This window comes from Chiloscyllium plagiosum, unplaced genomic scaffold (assembly GCF_037043375.1).
Source record: "Chiloscyllium plagiosum isolate Xiang-an unplaced genomic scaffold, Cpla_swu_hap1 HiC_scaffold_22, whole genome shotgun sequence".
Lineage (NCBI taxonomy): Eukaryota > Metazoa > Chordata > Chondrichthyes > Orectolobiformes > Hemiscylliidae > Chiloscyllium > Chiloscyllium plagiosum.
In genome coordinates, this window is record NW_028270160.1 from 15859223 (window position 1) to 15883369 (window position 24147).

Consider the following 24147-nt stretch of genomic DNA (forward strand, 5'->3'; position numbering starts at 1 on the left):
GTTGATATTTCATACCTGAATTGTATTCCAGATAAATTACAATGCTATTTACCGATATTTATAGTTGTGAATGTGTGGAAGCCTGCTGCAAACTGCATGAATTAATTCGTTTGCTTTGATGAGATGGGCGATGATAAAAAGAAAGCAATCTCAAACAATTATTGAAAAGTGTAGAATTTATACAGAGCCTGACAGTAGATAACACTGACCAGTTGTTTTGAGCACATTACTAGTCAAAAGTATATGCAAATTAGCTGAGCTCGGTTCCAATGAGTAATTGTGCCTTTGATTCTAGATCTGTGCAACTATGATATGAAATGGTAAACTCATGTAAAACATATAAAGATATATTTATTATTTTGCTGAAGGTAATAAGAGGAACCATTCCCCAATTTATTATACTAAAAGTCATAGTATTTACCTGCGTAGTCATCTGCCTGTCAGTTTATCTATCTATTAATATATCTACCCACCTCAGTGTGATGGAAGTATTTCTCCTTACACACACAAATCCACCTCTTTCTAATTGTAAATGTGTTGTTTTTACACTTTTCTAGACCCCTGACTAAAAGGTGAATTTAAAAGAAGTTTTTAAGTAAAATGATCCACTAAAATGTAACAGAGGTGACAATATAGGCTTATTCGAAATACAAGAGAATTCTATGATGTGAGAGGGGGGACAATCCTTAATAGCCATTTTTAAAAATCGTTCATGGGATGTGGGTATCGCTGGTAAGTGAAGCATTTGTTGCTTGTCCCTAATTGCCCTTGAACTGAATGGCTTACTAGGCTATTTCTGAGGAGAGTTAGGAGTCAACCATGTTGCTCTGGGTCTGGAGTCACAGATAGGCCAGACAAGGTCAGGACAGAAGATTTCCTTCTCTAGACACATATCAGTGAAAGAGATGGGTTTTCATAACAATTGAAGGTTGTTTTGGTCTTCATTACTCTTACTAGTTTTATATTTCATTTTATTAATTAAATTCCATCCACTGTCATGGTGGGATTCGAACCCAAGTTCCCTGTAGTCTCAGTTTACAGATGACTAGTCCAGTGACATTATCACTATGCGATTTTCTTCCTTGTCTCTGACTTCTCCCAACCTTCCTTCTTTTTATTTATTTCATTCTTTTCAGTTTCTCTTTCTCAGAGTTTTATTTCACTTCTCTCCATCCTCTTTCCATTTCCCTCTGTACGTGAGCTTTTATTTATCTGCCTTTTCTTTGTGTTGCCTTGTCTAACTGCTGGAGCATTCATGTCTCACACAATCCCTGACATCCTGTGCTATCTTACAGTGACATCACACAAATTACTTTCTGTATTCTAATACAAATTTAATACAGTTATTAAATAAATATTCTCATTAAAAATTATTTTACACAATTCTCCAAAAAAAGAATACAAAAGACATTATGCCAGTTTCTTGGCAACAATACAGTGTTGTACTAAAATAGGTAAGAAAGAAAATGGAGAAATATTAAGACAGTTTGAGGTTATAATTGTTTGCAGTGTGTATGTCTGTTCTAAGATTCAGAGAATGCAGTTGGACAACGAATGACTTGTAACAATACCAAGGGACAGAACTGAGGGCTAAACTCAAGTCCAGCAGATTTTGTTTTGTAAATATCTTGGTAATTCATTCCTCAGGACATCACACTTAAGTGAAGACGTATCAAAAGCAGCATTTCAAGAGGACCATGGGAGAATAAAAGTAAATCTTCCATCCTTCCACTCTAGCTAGCTAACTCATTTATATACAACAATAAACCAGTCTCAGGCTCTCATCTCAACTTAGGAATCGAACAGTCCAGCAGCTCAGGTTTGGAAGGATTTCCCTTTCCCTGTCACAGAATCCTTGTGTGTTCCTGTCCTTCTCTTGTTCTAAAAACTATTTAAACTTTACTTCAGACTGAATTATTTTCCCAAACGCCTGGTGATGTAGTCTCATCAGTTGGAGTTGAATAGAAAAATAAAGCATCTCATTTATTTTAAAGAAAAGACAGAGTGGGTTCATCCATTATCTGCAGTAAAGGTCACTGGAGAGAGTGGTGACCTTGGGGACGGTGGCTGCTTCTACCGAGGCCTGGAGTGTCTGGTGCGTTTAGTCCTGCTCGAGAAAGGGTAGTTGATGAACTCGAAGTGTCTGTGGCTGTCCAAAGAGGACAGGTGACCCTTGGGTAATCTCTTCATGAAATGCACCTCCCTCTGGTGCTGCCTGGTCTTCGACCCTTTCCTGGGTCTCCCTTTCCGGGTGAAAGCCATGAACCATCCTTCGTACTTGGCGTTCTGCAGAGCCGTGTAGTTGTTCTCCAGCACAATTTCAGTGAAGACACAATCCTTGCTCTTCCCGCTTCGCTGCACAAAGAAACAGGAGACTGAGTAAACGTCCCATTAACATCCCCTGCTCATTTCCAGTTTGTGGGCGTTTATATATATAGAATTCTTCTCATGTGAAGTATATACACACACACACACACACACACATATATATAATGTGTGTGTGAGAAGAATTTTCTTTGAAAAGACATTGAACGTGCCAAGAGACTGATCGGTCAGGGATACCTCAGACTACAGTACTGGGATCACCTTATTGTTTTCAGTTCTGGAAAAAACGCATGGATTATCAAATGAACAATGGAAAGATTGGATTGGGGGCTGGGGGGGGGGGGGGGGGGGGTAGGTGTGGAGAGAGAAAGGGTGGAAAGAGGAAAGGACGAGATAGTGAGGGAGAATTTTAAAAGACACTAACAAGATGAAAGAGGGTAAAATGCAACAGACTTGAAGAGACAGAATTGAGAAAATTATTCAGGGAAAGGGGACGGAAGATTATTTTGAAGAGCAGGCAGACTTCAAAGTATCTGTAGCCTCGCTATGTTTAGGGTTTGCCGTCTTGCTTCCGAAGAGGTGAATTGAGAGAATGGCAGGGTAAGTGTGTGCAATGTACAAACACTAGTGACCCGTGAAGTATGGAACCTGCGGCCCCTGCGTGTATCAGTTTCCATCTGCGGCTATAGCCCCCCAACTCCCTCAGGACATCCCTCTCCCAGGCCATGTGTACGGTCCAGTCCTGGGCACTGTGAATTGCAACTTGTCATAAGGAATAATATCAGCTCGCCCCAGCCAGATGGCAGGTGCGGCAGGGGGCGCGCCGCCCCTGGATCTCCGAGCTTGCTGTTGGTCGCACGGAAGCTGCCAGCAGCCGGGACTCAGAGGCTCCATGCGACACAGAATTAGACAAGTGGAAGAGGAAAGCGGCAGGCTGGCCTGCCCGCTCCAAATCGAACACAAACCTTCAAATCCACCTTCAGGTCCCAGCAGCAGGCGAAAGGAGTCAGCTCCCTTCAACTGCTCATGTAGACCTTCATATTTAATCCATTCCAAAAACAGATGGGTCGCATCATCATAACTAGCCAGACATTATATCCGTCATTTTAGCCATGTATCTGCCCAGCTATAGGAACTATGTAATAAAGTGGTCACTATAATCATTATATATCTGTAATAGCATCTAGGTATATCGCGAACCGGATTATGCTTCTTTTTAATCTATACACTATGTTAATAGATTATTCCCACTCTAACCACATTGTGGATCTCCCTACATCTCATGGACTGCAGCGGCTCACCGTCACCTTCTCAAGGGGCAACTAGGGACGGGCAATAAATGCCGTCCCAACCAGCGATTCCTACATCCCGCGAGTGAATAGACAAGTAGATATTCCAGAAACATTATAACCCAAGCTGTTCAGAAGAGCAGGCAGAATGAACCCATTAATGGGGAACCGGGGTTCTAATCCCCCTGGATGGGAGTGTCTCCTCCCGGCTATTCCCACTGTTTGGGAATATTTCACATCCCTCAGGCAGCCGGAGACTCAGCAGCGGAGTCCACATTTCCATCCCGTGTTCTGGCGAACATAAAAAACACATAGAATAGGGAGTCCCAATTCTATCCCGCGGGCCTCAGGATGTCAGGCTGATGTTCCTATTGGGCAAGGAAGCATCGTCTACCTATCTCTGAGTACAGCGAGAGTTGGGGACGGAGTGGGAGCACGACGGGGCGAGAGTGACTTTCAATAAAAACGAGGAACCGCGATTTCTTTAATCAATGATTTTAGCGGGGTTTCACCCTCTGTGGCGGAAGCATGCGGATTAATCCAGAAATCTAACAGAGTCATAGAGGCAGACAGCACAGAAACCAGACCCTTCCCTCCAACTCGTCCATGCCGACCAGATATCCTAACCTAATCTAGTCCCATTTGCCAGCACTTGGCCCATATCCCTCTAAACCCTTCCTATTCATATACCCATCCAGATGCCTTTTAAATGTTGCAATTGTACCAGCCTCCACCACTTCCTCTGGCAGCTCATTCCATACACGCACCACCCTCTGCGTGAAACTCTTGCCCCTTAGGCCCCTTTTAAATCTTTCCCCTCTCACCCGAAACCTCTAGTTCTGGACTCCCCCATCCCAGGGAAAAGGCTTTGTCTATTTATCCTGTCCATGCCCCTCATGATTTTATAAACCTCTGGGTTTTAAAAACTGGCCTCTGAAGTGAGCAGAGTAATAAAATCTGGGCTTGTCACACTCCTTCTAACTGTTGCGTTGAAATGTAACCTTTCTCTTTCTGCCATCTTCCACAACTCCGATCTTCACCCTGATCTATTTCAATCACTTGCTTTCTCTCTCCAATTTTCTCTCTCACACCCCCTTTGTCTTTCCTTCTCGTCAGAACCTTACTCTTCTTAATTTGTCTGTTTCTGACTCTCGCTCCTTAACGTGCTCCGTCCATTTCCTCATTACTCCATTTTATTCTTGTTTCCATTTCTACTACCGTTTCTCTAGTTGTTTCTTTACCTGTTTCTGTTTCTATTTTGCCCTCTTTCTATCCCTTCTTCTGTTTCTCTCTCCTCCTCCAATGAAGGTAAACTCGTATCTCACTAATTTTCTACGTCTCCTTGTCTTGTTTTGGTCCTTTCCATGTGCCCCAACTCCCACTTGGCAAAACATGTGACAACTGTGCTCAGAAATTTTCCCCGCCAATCCCATTCATCCTTACCTTGCCGATCAGTTTTCCTCGCTTGTTCATACAGATGTAAAACCCGGACTCGGCTCCCTTAATGCGGACTCTGCTCCCGAAGGTATCTGTCTCCACAATCAGTTTGGCTGCATTGGAAAGAAAGGGGTGTTGGACTGAGAGAACGGTCGGCAACTTTCCGTTTATTTATATACTCATCAAGCAAGAGTTGTATTCTCAATCCGTTCCCGCACTGGTTACTGCACTGGGGCTATTTCTAACAGCCCCAGAAAAAAAATCATTAGACTCGCAAAAAAGATTTAGGGAGGAGAAGGTGAGAACATTTCTGCACTCCATGTTACTCCAGGAGAGTGGAATGCTTTTCCTAAACTACCTATCGGGGGAAGATCATCCAACTCTCCCGGCACAGGTATAGCAGTGTTAGATACAGCGTAAAGCTATGTCCCCAGAATATACACCCAGGACAGATACAGCATGGGTTAGACATCGAATAAAACTTCCTCAAAATTGTCCCCAAACACTCTCAGGAGGGGTAAGCACTGGACTTGTTTCAGAATAAAGCTCTCTGTACATTGTCCTCACACACTCCCAGTGCCAGTACAACACTGGGATAGACAGAGTTAAGCTCCCTCACTGTCCCCAGTAATTTTTCTCAGCTGGAACCTCAGCTTTTCAGGTGTTGCACTTCATCAGGTGGTGTACAGTACCTACACAGCTAACACCTCCGCTCTGCCAGAGCTGCTGCTTGATTTGCCAAGTGGGTTTCAGAAATGTCTGTTTCTGATCTGAGATTTCTCAGGCTCTTTTCATTCTTGGCCACTGGAGTCATCAATCTGAAACAGAACTGAACCCATATTCCAGAGCTGAAAACATAGTCTGGTGTATGTGGTACAACTCAGGAATATATTAGGCTCTCCAAGTTCTGATCTTACACAATTTAAATATATACCATGGGGTCTTCAGATTAGTTACCATCATCTCATTTAAAACCCTGAATAAACTTGACAAAGTAGATACTCAGAGTATATTTCCCTTGATTAGAGAGTCTGGAAGTAAAGGCCACCACCTCAGAATACAGGGTGTGTCTACCAGGTTCTGACATTAAGAGAAACTTATTCAATCAAAGGATGGTGGATTTCTGAAACTCTTTCCCTCAGAGAAGAGTGGATGTTCAGTCATTGTGTATATTTGAGACAGATCCTTAGATCTTTGGACACTTAGTGAATTAAGGAACAAGAGGGAAGGACAGGAGGATGGATTTAAGCAGATAGATCAATGATGACCTTATTGAATGGCTTAGTAGGTTCAATGGACCAAAATAATTGACTTTACTTTTGTGTATTTGTGCTTATGCAAGGTTTAAATCCGTGTTCTTATGAAATTCCATGTATCCCAAGTTGCTAATGCTAAGACCACTAGGGGAAGAAAAAAAAATTCCAAACAGAGAAAACAGCAAATAAGAAAGAAATACAGAACTAGAAACAAATGGTCTCCTCTGTAGCCCAGATGTTGCTAAGACTTTGGTGACAATATTTGAACACCCCTAACAATAATACATCAAAGATTCAATGGATTAAAAAGCAGTAGCACACACTAGGCAGATTGTTACCTAGATTGTTACCCAGTAGTGTATAAAATATAAAAGAATGAAATATTTTATTATTTGCATTGTATCTCTCACAACCCCCTCAATGTCCCAAAGCACATTACGAAAAATATTATGCTTTGAGGTGTTGTCACTGTCCTAATGTAGGAGGCATGGCAACCAGTTTTACACAGAGAGGTCCAACAAACAGTGGAAGGAAAAAAAAACAGACAATCTGAATATTGATCTTGATTGAAGATTGAAAATTAGCCAGAATACTAAAGGAGAAAGCTTCAGCAATTTGTCAGTCAGAAAGGTGTCCTTGAAATACTCTTCAACCAATATTGAGCTATGGAATTCTCCAGTGATTCGAGTTTCAGATTTAGTGTCACTTCACCTCTTGTTCCCCTCCTGAAGCAGTCAACTGACTTGTTGGGACATTCTGGTTGGTTGTCACTGTTTACCAGCTGGGTGAATGGCTGGATGTTTAATAATATAAGCTCCACAGGAAGAGCTGAGCCTGGTCTTTCTTAATGTACACACATAAGCTCCATCTGACACCAATTAACTCAATAACTGATAATTCTACCTCGGATTTTTTAAAGTGAGGCATTGCAGATGCTACAAACCTGAAACAATAGCTGAAGGTGTTGGAAATACTCAGCCACATCTCTTGGAAACCTTGCACTGAGCTGAGAAATTAACTCTGCTTCTTTCTCCACACAGATGTTTCCTGACCTGCTGGGCATTTCCTAGCAGTTGCTTTTTAAATTTGGAATTTTTTAGATCTCAATGTCTCAGAGTCAGTGACTTTACCACAACACACTGGAAGATCAAAGAGTTAACAGTTACAAATGTAGTATTAGACAATAGTTGCACTAGTTATCATGTCAATGATTGCTGGGGTTTGAACCTTGCCTCAATAGGTATGTGGCTTGTTTCTTGTTTGAAGTTGTGGCATCAAGTACAGTCCAGGGAGTTCTAGGCTCATGCTGCCACTGCAATACTAGTGAGGTGCCTCCTTTGGATGAGACAATAAGAAATAGGAACAGGTGTAGGCTGTTTGGCACATGAGCCTGCTCTGCCATTCAATAGGATAGTGGTTGATTTGACACTCCTCACGTCCACTTTTCTGTCCTTTTCCCATAACCATCAATTCCCCTACTGATGTTAAACCAAGATTCCATATTCCCTCTCAGGGTGTAAGCATACCAATAGTGGTATCTGAATTAAAACAAGGGAGTTCTGCACAGTGTCCAGGCCTATGTTGTTCCTTCATCCACATGATTATAACAGATTACACAATCCTAATCAAATTGCTGATTGTGGAAGCTGAATACAAATTGGCTGCTGCATTTTCTACATTACAACAATTACTTTTGTTCTAAAAAGTGTTTAGTTGACTACAAAGTGCTTTGGGAAGTTAAGAAGGATACGATCTGACAGCAAATTCTTCCTTGCGTATTGTTGATTTGGACCGAAGTATAATTGGCTTTAAAAAGAATGATCCTGGACCCTATTTAACTCTAAATTGAGAGTAGCAGTCTAGCATCTATTTGAGAGAGTCTATTATATAAAGTGAGAGTTGCACAGCACAGAAACAGATTGTTCACTCCATCTCATCTGCACCAGATATCCTAAGGTGATCTAATCCCATTTGCCAGCATTTGGCCCATATCCCGCCAAACCCTTCCTATTCATACATTCATCTGGGTGCCTTTTAAACGTTGTAATTTAGAGTATAACAGCTCCTGTATTTTTTTATAAAGAAAGGCAATCCCTACGTAATTTATAGGCAATTATTGCTTTTGTAAATAGATTAAATCTATCATATATTTGAGCAGATGTGTGGTTAGAACGCAAGCAGCAAAGGTCCAAGGTATGTGTAGATATGTTGTATGGACAGGATGGCTTGAGGTGTGCAACTCCAAATTCAAATATTTTCCAATAATCATTATCTCTAATGAAGAAGGGCCACTTGAATAATTGAGATTTATCATTAAAAAAAAATTCAAAGAATGACTTTTTCTTACTTTTCCTGCTTTTTCTCTAAAGACTCTGATTCTTTCTCGATTAGAAGCATTCTTTGGGTACTTTACCCCAGGTGACCATTTTTCTTGCTTGATTGTGCTTGTTCTGAATATATCATTACCAAGTTCAACCTTCTTCTAACATCTGAAAACACACTCTTAGTGACAGGGAGGACTTGATATTGGTCAGTGGTGGAACCTGCACATTCCTCCTGTGTACACCCAGAGCACTAAAATTAATTTTCAGTAATCTAACAGTACACCAGCTGAGATTGGCTAATTGAATCAGGAATTAAATCTGTCACCTTCCTGGTCTGTACACATGGTAGTGATCATTTAATCATTCACAACAGAAGAGGGCCATTTGTCCCATCATGACTGCTAGCTAAATGAAAGAGCCAATTAGTCCCACTCCCCCACTCTGCTCCCATAGATCTACATATTTTCCCTTTCAATTCATGACCAAACACATATTTTTAAAACCCCTGTCTTCAATATCTTTCTGCACTAATATAGGAATGATAGAATTACTATTATTTAGATTCAAAGAATGAAAAGCAACCAATTCTTCCCATCAGGCATTATTCCACCCAATGATGCAGTATCCTACCCAATGATATACTATCCCTCTCACCAAGAGCATACTGCCTAATGATACATATTCCTCCTGATGAAGGGCTTTTGCCCGAAATGTCAACTTTCCTGCTCCCTGTATGCTGCCTGACCTGCTGTGCTTTTCCAGCACAACTCTAATCTAAACTCTGATTTCCAGCATCTGCAGTCCTCACTTCTGCCCAGCATATTATTCCACTCAATGATACACTACTCAATTCAATAATGCATTATTACCCCCAATGATGCATCACACCACCCAAGGTATTCTCATTCATCAAGTGCATTCCATCCAAAGATACAACATCCCTCTCAATGATTCACCTTCCTGACCAGTAATACAATACCCCATACATCGATAACAGTATTTCACCCATTGACACAGAATCTCACATAACAGTGCAGGATCCTTCCCAGTTTATCAAATCCAATGACACTATATTCCTTTCAATGATACACTATCTTACCTAAATAGCACAATATCTTATCCAATGTTAATATCTCACCTACAATATCCAATGATACAGTGTCTTACTCTCTAAGCCCTAATGCTAATTACTGATTTTAATTACAAGGTACCAGGCATTGTCTAATTGGTTATGCCATTTTTTGTAGGCAGTTTCTTCCGTTCAAATCAGATCTCATTTGTGGAAGGAGATTCCCAGTAGGACAGCAGAAACGAACACTTTAGGGAAGTCCTCAAAGCTCCTTGGGTCAAACATTTCCATTGACCCACAGAAATTCCTGGCCTGTGACTGACTAAAATGGAGGTGGCTCATTCAGAAGGCACCAGACACATCAACAGAATTCATCAGAAATATGCAGCAATGAAGTTGAGGCATTGGTGAAAATACACAAAACTTTCAATTTACTTAACATCCAAGTACCACCTGCCCTAAATGTGGCAGAGTGTGGAAATTGTGCACTGACCATATCAGCCATCTCAGAACTAATTGAAGTGGTGTTATGGAGTTTCAATGATATTGATTGAGGGATAAATATTGGCCAAGGGAGAACTTTTGTATTCTTTATAAAATGTCAGGGGCTCTTTATCACACTGAGAATGTTGAGCTTCTGTTTAATGTTTTATCTGAATATGCAGCATTCTCTCAATACTGTACTGGACAATCGGCCAATCTGTTTGTTCAAGTCCTAGAGTGGGGTCCAAACTGACAACTTTCTGACTCTAAAGTCAGTGTGCCAATAATTGAGTCACTGCTGACAATACATGTACTTCATTGCTCATATGCAAAAGCAAGATGCAATATAATGGAGTATGCTGTAAAGTGAAATCTGTTCTAGAGCTGTGCTTGGTCATTCTTTTATAGATATATTTGTTTAATATCTGATCCTAATCTGTGTCACAGAATCCCTTTTCAAATAGATTTGTAATTACAGATTCCCCATCTAAATTAAAATACTTTGTGATGATAATATGAAGTGAGATTTTTTTTTTAAAAATGCTTTTAAGATGACAAGTACTTACTGTTACATATTAATGTGCCCTCGTCTCATTGCAGAATCTATCTCTATTGGTCAGGAGCTTGGAGAGACAGCAGGAGCATCAAGAGAACTGAACATGGAGAAAACAGCTGAAGACAGTAGGAGCAGAGAGAAAACAGATCATGAAAAAAACACTAGAGGAGAATGGGGAGAGCAGGAGCAAGTGGGGAGCAGATCACATTGTGATCAATGTGCACTTGCCTACCTTTGACCAGAGTTATTTGGGCAGTCACTCTTTTGTACAGCTGGCTTGCATTGCAAACCTCCTTGAAATGCTTAGTTTTACCCCAACTCAGTTTGAGAAATGTTGGTCTAAATTGTCAAGCTTTAGATGTTGTCATTTATAACCATTGCTTGTTAGCTTAGATGGTGTGATTTTTCTTTTACATAAAAATATTTTGATTCCGAAACATAGAGATGTTTCCCAGCGTTGTTTTACAGACCTCTAGCTAGAGATAGATGCAGGACTGTTTCAAACAATACTCTGAATCTGTTGCAGTCTCGATCCATTGTGTGGAAATTTAGACTGGTTCATGCTAAAGACTAATGACACAAAAATGTACATAAACACATGTAGATAAACACAAGAGACGGTGAGTCAAAGTGATGGAGAATGTAATTTTTAAATCTGTCTAGATGATCTAAGATGTGCTGATTGACTCCTTCATCTGAAACTACATGCAAACTTGTGATTTCACACACAGAGACACTCGCAACACATATACACTGACACATCTTCAGACACTTGCACACATGCACTTAGACATTCTCTACACACTCTCCTCACTTCCTCACACATGCACCTATCTATTCCCTGCTATCTGTGGACAACTAAAAACAGCTTGCAAGCTGCAACTAATGTTTCCAGATGCCCATCCTCAGATAACATAAACTATTAGAGTTCAATGGCCATTATTTTCCAATATTTTGGGTGTGGTCACTCAGTGGTTAGCACCGCTGTCTCACTGTCAGGGACCTGGGTTCAATTCCAGCCTCAGGCAATTGTGGTTGGAGTTTGTACATTCTCCCCATGTCTGTGTGGGTTTTCTCTGGGTGCACCAGTTTCCTCCCACAATCCAAAGATGTGCAGGTTAGGTGGATTGGCCATGTTAAATTGCCCATAGTCTTCAGGGATGTGCAGGCTAGGTGGATTGGCCATGGAAAATGCAGGGTAACAGGGATAGTTGGGTCTGAGTGGAATGCTCTTCGGAGGGGCAGTGTGGATTCAATGAACTGAATGGCCTGCTTCCACACTGTAAGGAATTTATGATTTTATTGTTACAAACAGCTGTTATAATAGCTTTAGAAAGATTTAATTAATGGTTTACAGTTTAGTGCAGTGCTTTCCTGGACACTTCACACCTGGCTGCAGCTTTCCTCCAGATAGTGGGAGTTCAACCTGATGTGAGATGGTCCCTGAGTGGGATCTCACATCAAATGATTTTAGGTTCACATGACAACCATAACAATTGAGAGAAGTAGTTTGGTGGAGTCCCACCCTTCCATTCTGGAGTCAGGCACAGCACTATGTCTGGGTTTAAATTACAACTGGAGCATTGGAATGAAGATAAAACACTGTGTGATGGTTTTGGTGTAAATGTTGCCTTATGAAGTCCCATATGAGTCTGAGCTGCGAGATGGCCACTGTGTCCATGCACATCTGAAATAATTCTAGTTGAAAATAACTACAACTTGAGGAAGGGATAGGAATATAGAATATAAGTAGGCCATTTTTGGAACTGTAGACCAATAACATGAACACTTTGTCACCTCAGTAAATGTAAATTGTGATTAACATTGGGGACCTAACCACAAAAGCTGTTGATTTATTGTTACAATTGCAGCTAATTTGCTAATTGTCTTCATGGAAGGAAAACATATCACTCTGTCTGACCTACAGACGTTCCTGATGCCACGCCTTCTGGAAAAGATATGGTTCTACTCATTCATGTCAACTAGAGATTAGCAATAACTGTAACAATGCAAGTGTTGACTGTACCCAGAGACAAAAAAATCTTGCAGTTTCCATACATTTTCTGTTCCCAAACTAATTTTTGCACAAAATTACTTCAGATCTTGAAATATATTTCTAGTAATAATGTGAAAAAAGCTAACTTTTATTTACCTAAATCTCCTTTAATCTCACATGAAAAAAATCTGTATTTACCCCAAGTTACACATTGGGAGGCATGTAGCTGAGACCTTTACCTGGGTGTTCAAAATTCTTACTAATACAGCACCGCTCACAATCATCGGAATCCATTACCAGGGCTATTTACTAAGACTTCCAGTTTGCAAAGTAAAACCGAAAGGGGCTGCAAAAGAATATAGGCCAGTTAAGTCAGCATCAAAGTGGCTGATGTGGTGCCCTAAAGTGTGAAATTATCCAGTTCGGTAGAACGATTGGGAAAGCAAAATGTTTTGTTTTGAAAAGGTAATAAACTTTTACATGTTGGTATTAAGAGAAAGGAGTATCCTTGCGTCATGGAGAGGTAACACGCAAGTTCAGTAAGCAACTCGAGCGTGAAATCCTACCATCTTTCCTGGTGTGAGCTACGTGACAATCCAACCCCACTCCTCCCCCCCCCCCCCCCCCCCACACCTTCGCTCCTCGGCCCATGTCCATAGTGTAAAAACCGCCATTTCCCAATCCCTTGCAGTTCTATACAAGTCATACTGACTCCAAAGGCTAACTCTCTTTCCACAGATGTTGTCTGACACGCTGAGTTTCCCCTACACCCTGTGTTTTGTTAATGTTTCATTGTATTATGTTCAACCGTCAGCGGCAGATACCAGAACTAACCTCAATAACTTACCATGGCAGCTCCAGATCACTGCAACATCAGCTGGACCAAGCAGAGACAACTAAATCCCTCAACCAACTACTACTATCGACACAACTGAGATCACCACAAATCAAATGCCACAGCTCAGCTATGTCACACATTGCCATCTGTAAAAGACATTGTCAGAACGAAGGTCAATGAGCGTTGTTGATTAAACACCACCCAATGCTGTCCCGAGGAGGGAGCAGGCGGAGAGAGCGATTTCTTTTAATTAAATCAAGGGAGAAAAACAGCCATTAATTCATGGGAGGGGCGGAATCAATCGATCGGTTCGGCAGTAAATGGATTTGAGTATTGATTTAGTGGATTGCCCGCAGACATAGCGAGTGATCACAGGGGGGGGAAGACTCCGCCAAGCCAGGGACAAGTTTCTAGACAAGTCAATTCAAGAGGATCAGAGCTCCCTGAATGACTCGAGACTGATGATCCAGTTCCTGAAGGAGCGCACGAAAGATAAAAGCTAATTAAATAATGTTTCTCCCTCACGTCCCTGAGCAAAACATTAAGTGGATTTAAAGTTCTGAAGAAGTCAAATTGGGCCTGAAACATTAACTCACGCTCTCCCCAGATGCTGCCCGACCTGCTGTGTTCCCCCAAGCATTCTCTTCTTTGATTTTAGATTTTCAGGTGTCAAAATCTTTTGCTTTTAATGGAGTGTTTTAGTCTAGTTCACTCGGAGTGCACACGGACCTGCAAACTGGATATTCCACCCAACTGCGGTTCAGTTTTTAAAAAATTATCAACGTGCTCGGAGATGTGGCACAAGCCTGGAACGGGTGAGACTTGAACCCAAGTCTCCGGGCTCAGAGGTAAGGACACTACCACTGCACCACAAGAACCCCCAGCGATTCAAAGATAAGCGAATGACAATGAAACCTCGGCATGATCAGGCTTTTTTCTCATCTCTCTCTGTCACTGCCTGTGACTCGGTTGTGAGAGCTGGTTATTTCTCCGCATTTAATTAAAATTGTGAGGGTTGTCCACAAACACCTGATGAAGGAGCAGCGCTTAGAAAGCTAGTGCTGCCAAATAAACCTGTTGGACTATAACCTGGTGTTGGGTGATTTTTAACTTTGTCCACCCCTGTCCAACACCGGCATCTCCGGTTACTTCTCGGGTTCTCTCAGGGCTCTGTGATGATTCCATCCATTGCTCCTTTGATGCCCCGGGGTCTGGGTTGGGGTTGGTTGCGGAGTTTCAATCCCCTTAGTCCTGCTGGATTGAAATCCGAGAGCAGCGAATGGTTGGAGAACAGCTACAGAGTGTCTCAGGCGGAGAAGCGAGGGAGCCGGAGTTAGTGTTGAACTGTGGCTCTGACTGAGATGCATGCCGTGTCCTTTTCACTCTGCCTGCTGTTTAATTCGCTCGTCTTCCCCTTAATCAATTCCTTTTAACATTTTCTCTCTCTCTTGTCTCATATATTGCCTTTTCTCTCTCTCGCTCTCTCTTTCCTAAATCACGCTCATTCGCGCTCGCCACATGAATTTCCATTCTGCGGCACTTTGTTCAGCCTCTGCTCTCCCAACCTCGCTCCGCTTTCGGCAATCCTTTGCAATGTCCCACTCCTCCCGCGGGGTGTTTCCCTCCTTTTCTTGCGATATCCCTCCAGGTCGCCCTCCCTTCCTCCATCTGCTCAACTCACTCCATCCATCTCTCCAATATGTCCCTCTCTCCCTTCCATCTCCCTCGTGTCTCCCTCTCCTACACCATGACGCCAGTGTCTCCCCCCTTCTCCCCCTCCACTACCGCCCTCAATGTACCCCTTGCCCTCTCCTCCATCTCTGCAATGTCCCTGTGCCCCCCTCCAGTGCGCCCTTCCTTTCCTCCACTCACTTTCCAGTTGCTGTCCCTGCCCAGTGCCTGGTCTCTCTCTCTCTCTCTCTCCCTTACCGTACTTATCTCCATCCTCTGCTTTCGCGTTGATTTTCTTGCCCAGGACCTGCACATGTTTTCCGCTGGTACGGCTGTAGAGTTGGTAGGTGCGGATTAACCTCCTGCTCAGCCGGTCCGTCTGCCTGGTCTGCTCCCTAACGTGCTGTGTAAAATTAGGCGGTGACTGAGAGGTTACCTTTAAAGAAAATACAATATACAATACACATGTGCATTAAACAACCACAGATCCAGCTGCCTTCAGACTGAGGCACCGCCTGCACGAGAACCTCCTTCGGTCTAAGAATCTGCCCCGTTTGCTTATATCATAATTTAACCAATTAACAGAAGCTTCAGTCCGAGAGTAATTCCTTTTCGAAGAGGGAGCCAATTTTGCAAATTGTTTGCATAAATAAACTGGAGTCATTACCACCCCTTCCCCTTGCTCTTCTGTGAAATGTTTAAACGATTTTGCTGGTTTCCAACAGTTTTAAAGTTCGCTGTCGTGGGGTGAGCTCGGAGCAGTGGGTGCCTGGTCCCAGACAGGGGGAGTTGGAGAAAGAGAGAGAGAGAGAGAGATAGGCCGGGCCATCCCTTCAATGACGGTTTCAGTTGTCCCAAAGCCCGGACAATGGCATTAATTTATAGGGCGGGCTGCTTAATGACAGAAACACGTGGAACAGGCCGAGACTGCAACTTCCAAGCTTCGCATCTGTCTTTCTCTGCGCCTCTCTGTTGCTCGATGCCTCCCAATCTGTCCGCTCTGCGGGTCTTCCCCGTTTCCTCATTCACCTTTCCATCCCCAGCCGGACCTACTCCACCTTATTTTCTCTTTAACTTTTAAACTGCGTTTTTGTCACCCCCATTCCTCCTTTTCCCTCCGTGTCCCTCCCTCTCTCTCAGCCTCCCGGGAGCTCCCTCGCCGATGCCTTTGCTCCCAGTGAGTTCTCCTGTGAAGTTATCACAACAGCGATAAACACATGCAGGCACCGATAAACCTCCACAACCCCCCCCCCCCCCCCCCCACACAAAAAAACAGCCCCAAAGTTAAAAATCAAAATGCATTCATTTGTCATCAAAGCGCTCGAGAGACAAATTGATCGACACTTTCATTATTTTGTTCCGGGCAATAAACAGATCCATAAATAAATAAATGCATATTTAGTCATTAATACCGACCTGAGCTTGGAAACAGAAGATCAGCAGTTGCAGGCACCTGCGAGTGAAGAAAGTTACAATTAGCGAGCTGAGACTTTCACTGGCTCCAAACTTCGCGAGTTTAAGCAGCAATCGGACAACTTTACCAAAAGTAATGAACTCACAGATAGCTGAGGCGTGGGGACAGGAGCCGCATCCTGAATCTCGTTTGTCGCAGGTTCTTGTTAACTGGATGATTTAATTGTCAGTGAAAGAGATGGGGGATAACAAAAAAACACACACACACAGTGTGTACTCCTATCGTCTGCAAAGCGACTCCCTGGAGCGGGTTGAATCCGGATTTAATCCCGAAGGCTGGCAGACCGTTGGTGAAGGGGCTACATTAACTGGGGCTCGCCCGTCAGAGATGGGGGCGGACAGCAAGGAATCTCCGGGAACTTGGAGTTGAGAGAGAGAGAGAAAAAAATAACCGTGAAAGGAAACGCAGTCAGGTCACAGAACAAGCACTGTCCAGGGGAGAGAGAGGGAGAGAGCGAGAGGGAGCCGCAGGGAGAGGTATGTCGAACTGGCCCGGATTGTATCTAATCCTGTCTCCTCCCTCTGTCTGTGTGTCCGTCTGCTCCTGGACTGCTCCTTCGGCCGGAGGATGGTGCGGGGGGGCTTTAAGGACCGCTCTACATTGACTCCCTGTCAGAGAGAGAGAGCTGGGTACGGTGTTCTGTCAAGGTCTCTCTGTGTCAGATCCGCCTGGTTCAAAAGCTGCAGCTCCGATATTCTCACTCTCCGTCCCCCCTCTCTCTCTCTCTCTCTCTCGGGAGAACGTAACGCCGGCTCTGGAATGTTTTCCCCTCTTCTCTCTCTCGCGTCTTCAATTCACTTCATTGAAACCAAGGTTTCCAGCAATCCGGACACTTTCGCTGCAGAAAGCGGTAATCTTCCTCTATCGACCCCTCTGTTTACCTTCAGCGAAGCAAAAATCTCCCAATTGTCCCGGGAGTACAAATCTCCTATCGCCCGCTCTCCCCTTCCATCCTTAAATTCACTCTGTTCTGTCTGTGCGTTTGTGTGTGTGTGTCTGGTTGGTGCTGAGCTTTCGCCGCTGGCTCCCGGAGTTGTGAGCTGGCTTTGCCAAGCGGCGAACGATGGTTTAAATAGAACGCGCACACCTGTCGGCTCGGCCGTGTAGCCGGCGCGAAGTCTGCAGCTTCTGGGAATGACATTTCAGTGTAAAACACGAAGGGGGGCGGGGAAACTGTGTGTGTGTTGGTGGAGAGGGGGGGGGGGGGGAAGGTGGCGATGGTTAGGATTCGATCAGATCCAGCAACGTCTCAAGTATCTTCACTGAAGGAGAAATGTTTCAGTACATTTGCAGCAAATGTGATTTCTTAAAAACTGATTATTTATTGCAATTTCACGGGATTCCATGCTGTGACTGAAAATGCGACAGTTTAACACATATTCACACCTACTCACAAGGTTTATTGAGCAAGGTGTACACTCCAGCCGACACTAGTATTCATAGATAGACGGACCCACGTCGTGTTGTTTGTGGATGTGCATTTACTCTTTTTAAAGAGTAGCGCATGTTCTTGTGTTTGTATAAACATAGATTTCCAATTTCAGTATTGGGAAGCGGTGCTCCAAGGTGCCCGATCCAGGACTGTTTGTCTCTGTGTGTGTTGTCTCTGTGTGTGTATATGTGTGTGTGAGTGTGTGCCTCTGTGTGTGTAAATGTGTGTGTGTATATATGTCTGTTGTCTGTGTGTGTATATATGTGTGTGTGTCTGTGTGCGTATATGTGTGTGTCTGTGTGTATGCATGTTGTCTGTGTGTATATATGTGTGTTGTCTGTGTGTGTATATATGTGTGTTGTCTGTGTGTGTATGTGTGTATATGTGTGTGTTGGCTATGCGTGTATATATGTGTGTGTTGTGTGTGTGCATATGTGTGTGTGTTATTGTGTGTGTCTGTGTGCGTATATGTGTGTGTCTCTGTGTGTGTATGTATGTATGTGTGAGTGCGGGTTTAAGTGTTCCCGAGTGCGTCAGTGGTATCTGTCACGAGTGAACGTGTCTGAATGTGTCTCAATCTGTGAATTAGGCGATGATTTGTCTCTGTGAAATGGTATGCTTGTGTGCAAGTGAGGATTTTGCTTGTGTTAATCTACCCGTATATATGTGGAGACTTGTGTTCGTGAATATGTGTACGAGCTCATGTCTCAGGGTGAATACCTATGTGAACGAACGTGTATATTGTGTATGTACATAAAAGAACATGTGTGCTTGAATGTGTAGGAGTGCGCCTTCAGAAGTATCTGAGTGCATATGTACCTATGTGCGTATATGAGAAGGTATTCTGGTCTGTGTGGGTATATATGGATGTGTGAGTATGAACGTGTGATCTTCCGAATATCTTTGTCTGCGTATGTTTGTGTGTATCTGAGTGAGTAGGTGTACATGTACATTCGTTTGAGTGTGTATGTAAAAGAGCGAGCGTAACCAAGTGAATATGTATCTGTGAAGTTGTGTGTTAGAGTATTTATGTTTGAGATTGCATGTGTGTGCTATCGAGTGTGTAGGCTTGTGGTGAATGTGTGTTAGTGTGTGTGAGATTATGCATGAGCGAGTCTGAGGGTGTGCATGTGTAAGTGTGTTCGTGAGTGTGCCTGAGATTGTGTATGAGATTGAATGTGTTAGTGAGATCGAATGTGTTACAGAGTGTGTGGGAAACAACCGTTCTTGGGGTCGGTCAGATAGATCGTGAAGTCTTTATGCCAAATATTAATTTAATCGTTCTCTAAGAGGGGTTGAGGTCGCGCCCGGATTGAAATGTTATTGGAAATATTCCGTTGCTAAAGCTGAAATGGGAGAGCATGGAAATGAAAATAAATAAATTAAGCAAATTAGTAGCGATGTGCGGCCGAACAGAAACGGTGAGAAGCGACGGTATTCTGGGCTCCAGAAACCCCGCAGTGCGGATCGTTAATGGAAACTGCCAGGTACACTCTGGACAGAAAGCAAACAATTGGAAAATGGTCAGGTAGCACAGCTAGCCCACCTCAGCTAGTATTGAGCTCAGAAACCGAGCTTTATGAAAAGTTCCAAGATTGTCCTGAACCCCACACGTAGCCAGTCCGGGAAGGCCCCATGCGTTTCGGAGGTAGAAGGAGCAAGTATATTGGCTGTATATCTCACAGGGAGGTCTACTCACTACACATGTTGCACAGGTTAGTGCACTCACTGTACTTGACACAACAAAGATATATCCCAGTGACTAAGAAGGTTTCTAGAAAAGGAGAAAACCGACCAATGGAACCTGGGAAGTTAAGGATAGTATCAAACTGAATTAAAAAAATGTAACAAAGATTAGTTTTAAAACAAAGAATTGTTTTAAAACCGACAAAAGGTGACCTGCAAAAGGAGAAAAAAAACTTCTCTGAAGGTGAACCAGCAAGTAATATCAAAATTACTTAGAAATAAATAAATCAGAGTCAACGTGGCTCCATGAAGGGGATATAACAAGTTTATCAGAAATCTATAAAGAAATAACAAGCAGAATCGATAAAAAGGAACAGTTAAATCAAATATATTTATGTATTTTATTTATGGTGAGGTGATGGTCTTGTGGTCATACCACTAAGAGTGTCAATCCAGAGACCCAGGCAATTATCTAGGGACCCAGGTTCAAATCTTGACATGCCACATGGTGCAATTTGAATTCAGTTGAAAAATACCTAGAGATATCTAAAACTTAAGAGACTAATGATGACCATGAATCCATTGCTGATTGCTGGAAAACCCCTCTGGTTCACAAATGTTCTTTAGGGAAGGCAACTGCCAGGCTTACTTGATCTGGCATACATGTGACTCCAGACCCACAGCAAGTTGACTCTTAACTGCCCTCTGGGCAATTAGGGATGGCAATAAAAGCTGGCCTAGCCAGCCACGCCCTCATCCCATGAATGAATAAAAATGGTAGTACACATTGGTCTACTAACTAAGAGCACATGGTGTTGGAATTTGTGTATTAGCATGAATAGAGCATTGGTAACTTAATTTCTCCTCATGGGGACAAGATCTAAAATAGCCTTACATCTGGTCATTTCTATGATGTACAGTTCTAGAAAGCTAACCTGAATACACTTCATGAGTTGATCCTCCAAGCTACATTTGGCAATTAGATTGGTCCGGTGTATATATAAAGATTAAAGTCTCACATTCATTGCAATGCCATTGTTACAAGCTCCTCTTGTTTTTGATTTATACTCTATCCAACGATATAGCTTCTGTATCATTTTCAGAATGGCATCCTGTTATGAGTGAAATGCCACTGGAGTCTGTGCTGGGGCCAAAACCATTTACAATATATCTTAATGTCTTGAATGAAGAAGGTGAACGCTATCATCAGATTTGTGAATGTTACAAAAATAGATGGGAAGGCAAGTGGTGAGGATGACACAGATAAACTACAGAGAGGTACATACATATTAATATAGTGGGCAAAAAGTTGGCAAGTGGAATATAATCTGCAAAAATATGAGGCCACCTTCAGAGCATCCTCCAAATGATATTCAACATGGAGGAGTACTGATTCATCATCCTGGGAGTGATAGGGGATTGTTGTGCACGTGGGGAGAGGTTGGAGTCTGTGGTAATCACAGAAGGTTACCTTGCTCATGTTTGATCTGATGCCATGAGACTTCAAGGAGTCCAGGCGTCAAAACTGAGTTCTCCCAGGGCAACCCCTGCCATCTGTGTACCACTCTGTGACACCTCTATCCTGTCGATGAATGGGCATACCCAGCAATGCTGATGGTAGTATCTAGGACACTATGTGTAAAGTATGAATCCATGAGAATGACTGTCAGGCTGTTACTTGATTAGTTTGTGTGACAGCTGTCCAAAATTTGGGGCTAGCCACCCAAATGTTCTGAAGGACAACTTTGCAGGGCCACGCAGGCTGGGTTTGCAGTTGTTGTCGGTGCCTTACTTGATACCAGGTGGGCCATCCTGTTTTATCCCTTGTTAAGGACCTTTCAGTAGTGATACAGCTTAATGGCTTCTAGGCCAGTTAAGAATCAACTATGGAGGGCCTGAGTCACATGTATGTCAGACCAGATAACAGAAATGGCATCAGAGAACATAATATGTTTTTCTGATAATTGACAATAATTTCATGATCATCACTAAACTTTCAGTTCCAGGTTTCTATTGCACTCAAATTCCGACATCCTATGGCAGAATTTGAAGCTGAGACCAAAATATTACTTGGGCCTCTGGATGACTAGACAATTGACAATAAGACTGTGCCAATGCCTCCTTATGATATAGGACAACGTAAGAATGGTGGTGTGGAATGACCCATAATTTGAAAAGTTGAATCATTATGTGGAAGTTAAGAAATACCAAGAATCATTTAACAATTATTGGAAGTAGTTTACTAGTCAATGAACAGAAACTATATCGTTGAATAGATCATGAATCAAAAATAAGAGGAGCTTGTAACAATGGGATTGCAATTAATGCAAGGCTTTGATCTTTATATATACTAGACTAATCTAATTGCCAAATGTAGCTTGGAGGATGAACTCATGAGGTGTATTCAGGTTAGTTTCCTGAACTGTACACCATAGATATGACCAGGTGTAAGGCTATTTTAGATCTTGTCCCCATGAGGAGAAATTGAGTTGAATGAATTTATATTCTCTGGAGTTTACAAGAATCATTGAAACATACAAGATTCTGAGAATAGGTAGGAAAGGTAGTGAGAGGTAGAGCTTCTGGCAAAATAGAAAGCCTTGGAGGCAGAATATCCAAATGTGGCTTTAGCCAATTAGAAAAAAAATGCTGAGAAATGTCCTCACTTGGAGGTTTGAGAGATTTTCAGAATTCTCTCCTCTGCCCCCAGAGGGCTATTAGGATATATTTGTGGTTGAGATCACAAGATGTTTACAACTGAAGGAAATTGAGGGAAATGGCATTTGAGGAGGAAGGTAAAGTTAAAGTTGAAGATTAACTATGACTGGCAGGTTTGAGGAGCGTTTTGGGCAACTCCTGCTCCTGTTGCTTTGTTCTGATTGGTGGGGTGGGGAAATAATACTGACAGTACATTTCTCATTTCATTGTACGTCTAGCTGGGAATTGTATGAATTGTACACCTTCACTGCATTTTTACAGGGCTAAGATGGAGAGTGCTGATGTATTTTCTGTAAATTTGATAGGAGGATATATAAAATGTTAATTTCACAAAGAGGTAAAATGATTGCATTTTCATGGTAGGTGTACTCAGTGTGATTTTAGCTATTTAGATTAGAGTGGTGCTGGAAAAGCACAGCAGGTCAGGCAGCATCCAAGGGGTAGGAAAATCGACGTTTCAGGCAAAAGCCCTTCATCTCTCTATGTACTATATTCATTGTACATCCTTCAGAGTAGTACCTTCATTGATAGGAGCTGTAATCAATATGCATCTGATGCAAAGGTGCATTCATGCGATGGAGTTGGATGTATTCTCATTATGTTTCATGGAGAACTGTTTGGCACATTTTCACATGGCGACATTTTAAAATTAGAAACAGAAAGTTAACACCACAGAAGGAGAACATTTGGCCCATTGTGTCTGTGCCCATAAGAATTAGGCCACTCAGCCCATAGAGACTGATCTATCGTTCAATGAGATTATAGCTGATTTGATAATTCTTAATTCCATTGAATCATACAACACAGACACAGACCCTTTAGTCCAATCAGTCCACGCCGACCATAATCTCAAAGTAAACGAATCCCACCTGCCTGCGCTTGGCCCATATCCTTCCAAACATTCCTTATTCATGTGCTTGTCTAAATGTCTTTTAAATGTTGCAACTGTAGCCACATCAACCACTTCCTCTGTAAGTTCATTTCACACACTTTCACTGTAAAGAAAATTGCTCCTTTTGTCTTTTTTTCCCACTTTTCTGCTTTTTACCTATAACCATCAATTCCCTGACCGATTAAAAATCACCTTAAATATACTCAACAACCCAACCTTAACAACCCTCTGCAGTAAAAAAGAATTCACAATCCCCCTCAGAGAAGAAATTGTTCCTCCACTCTGTCTTAAGTAATATTTACCTCCTCTATTTTTTTCTGCCAAAGTGCATAACCTCACATTTTCCCACATTATATTCCATCTGCCAAGTTTTTGCTCACTCACTTCACCTATTTATATCTCTGCAGACTTTTTGTGTCATCCGCACTACTTCCCTTTTCATCTATTTTTGTATCTAGTACATTCATATTCCTCATCCAATCATCTATATATTGTAAATAATCCTTGTCCAAGTATTGATCTCTGTGGCAATCCACTAGGTACAGGATGCCATTCTGAAAATGCCCTCCTTATCCCAACACTCTTTCTCTAATTAGTTACTCAATACCCTATCCCATTCTAATATACAATCTCAAACAGCATGGCCTCTTATCTTGTTAAGTAGACTAATGCATGGTGCCTTATTAAACATCTTTAGGTAA

At 42.4% G+C, this 24147-nt stretch overlaps 1 protein-coding gene and 1 long non-coding RNA gene across 3 annotated transcripts in view; one reads left to right on the plus strand and one right to left on the minus strand.

Annotated features, from left to right (window-relative positions):
• LOC122561282 (uncharacterized) overlaps nucleotides 1-11178 on the plus strand; it is a 52023-nt gene extending 40845 nt beyond the window's left edge. Inside the window, exon 3 of the long non-coding RNA XR_006314983.2 lies at nucleotides 10784-11178. This is a non-coding gene — a long non-coding RNA (uncharacterized LOC122561282). The remainder of the gene's footprint in view (nucleotides 1-10783) is intronic.
• On the minus strand, nucleotides 1385-17093 carry LOC122561280 (fibroblast growth factor 8). 2 transcript variants are annotated; one of them, XM_043712927.2, is made up of 5 exons: nucleotides 16804-17093; nucleotides 16661-16697; nucleotides 15503-15647; nucleotides 5058-5164; nucleotides 1385-2355 (listed from the first exon to the last, which is right to left on the minus strand). In XM_043712927.2, exons 1-5 carry the CDS (start codon nucleotides 16833-16835, stop codon nucleotides 2074-2076), a joined length of 603 nt encoding a protein of 200 aa, XP_043568862.1. In that variant the 5' UTR covers nucleotides 16836-17093; the 3' UTR covers nucleotides 1385-2073. The 2 variants fall into 2 exon arrangements, with proteins under 2 accessions (XP_043568862.1, XP_043568861.1); XM_043712926.2 differs by having other exon boundaries at nucleotides 15503-15680.
• Nucleotides 17094-24147: the final 7054 nt, after the last annotated feature.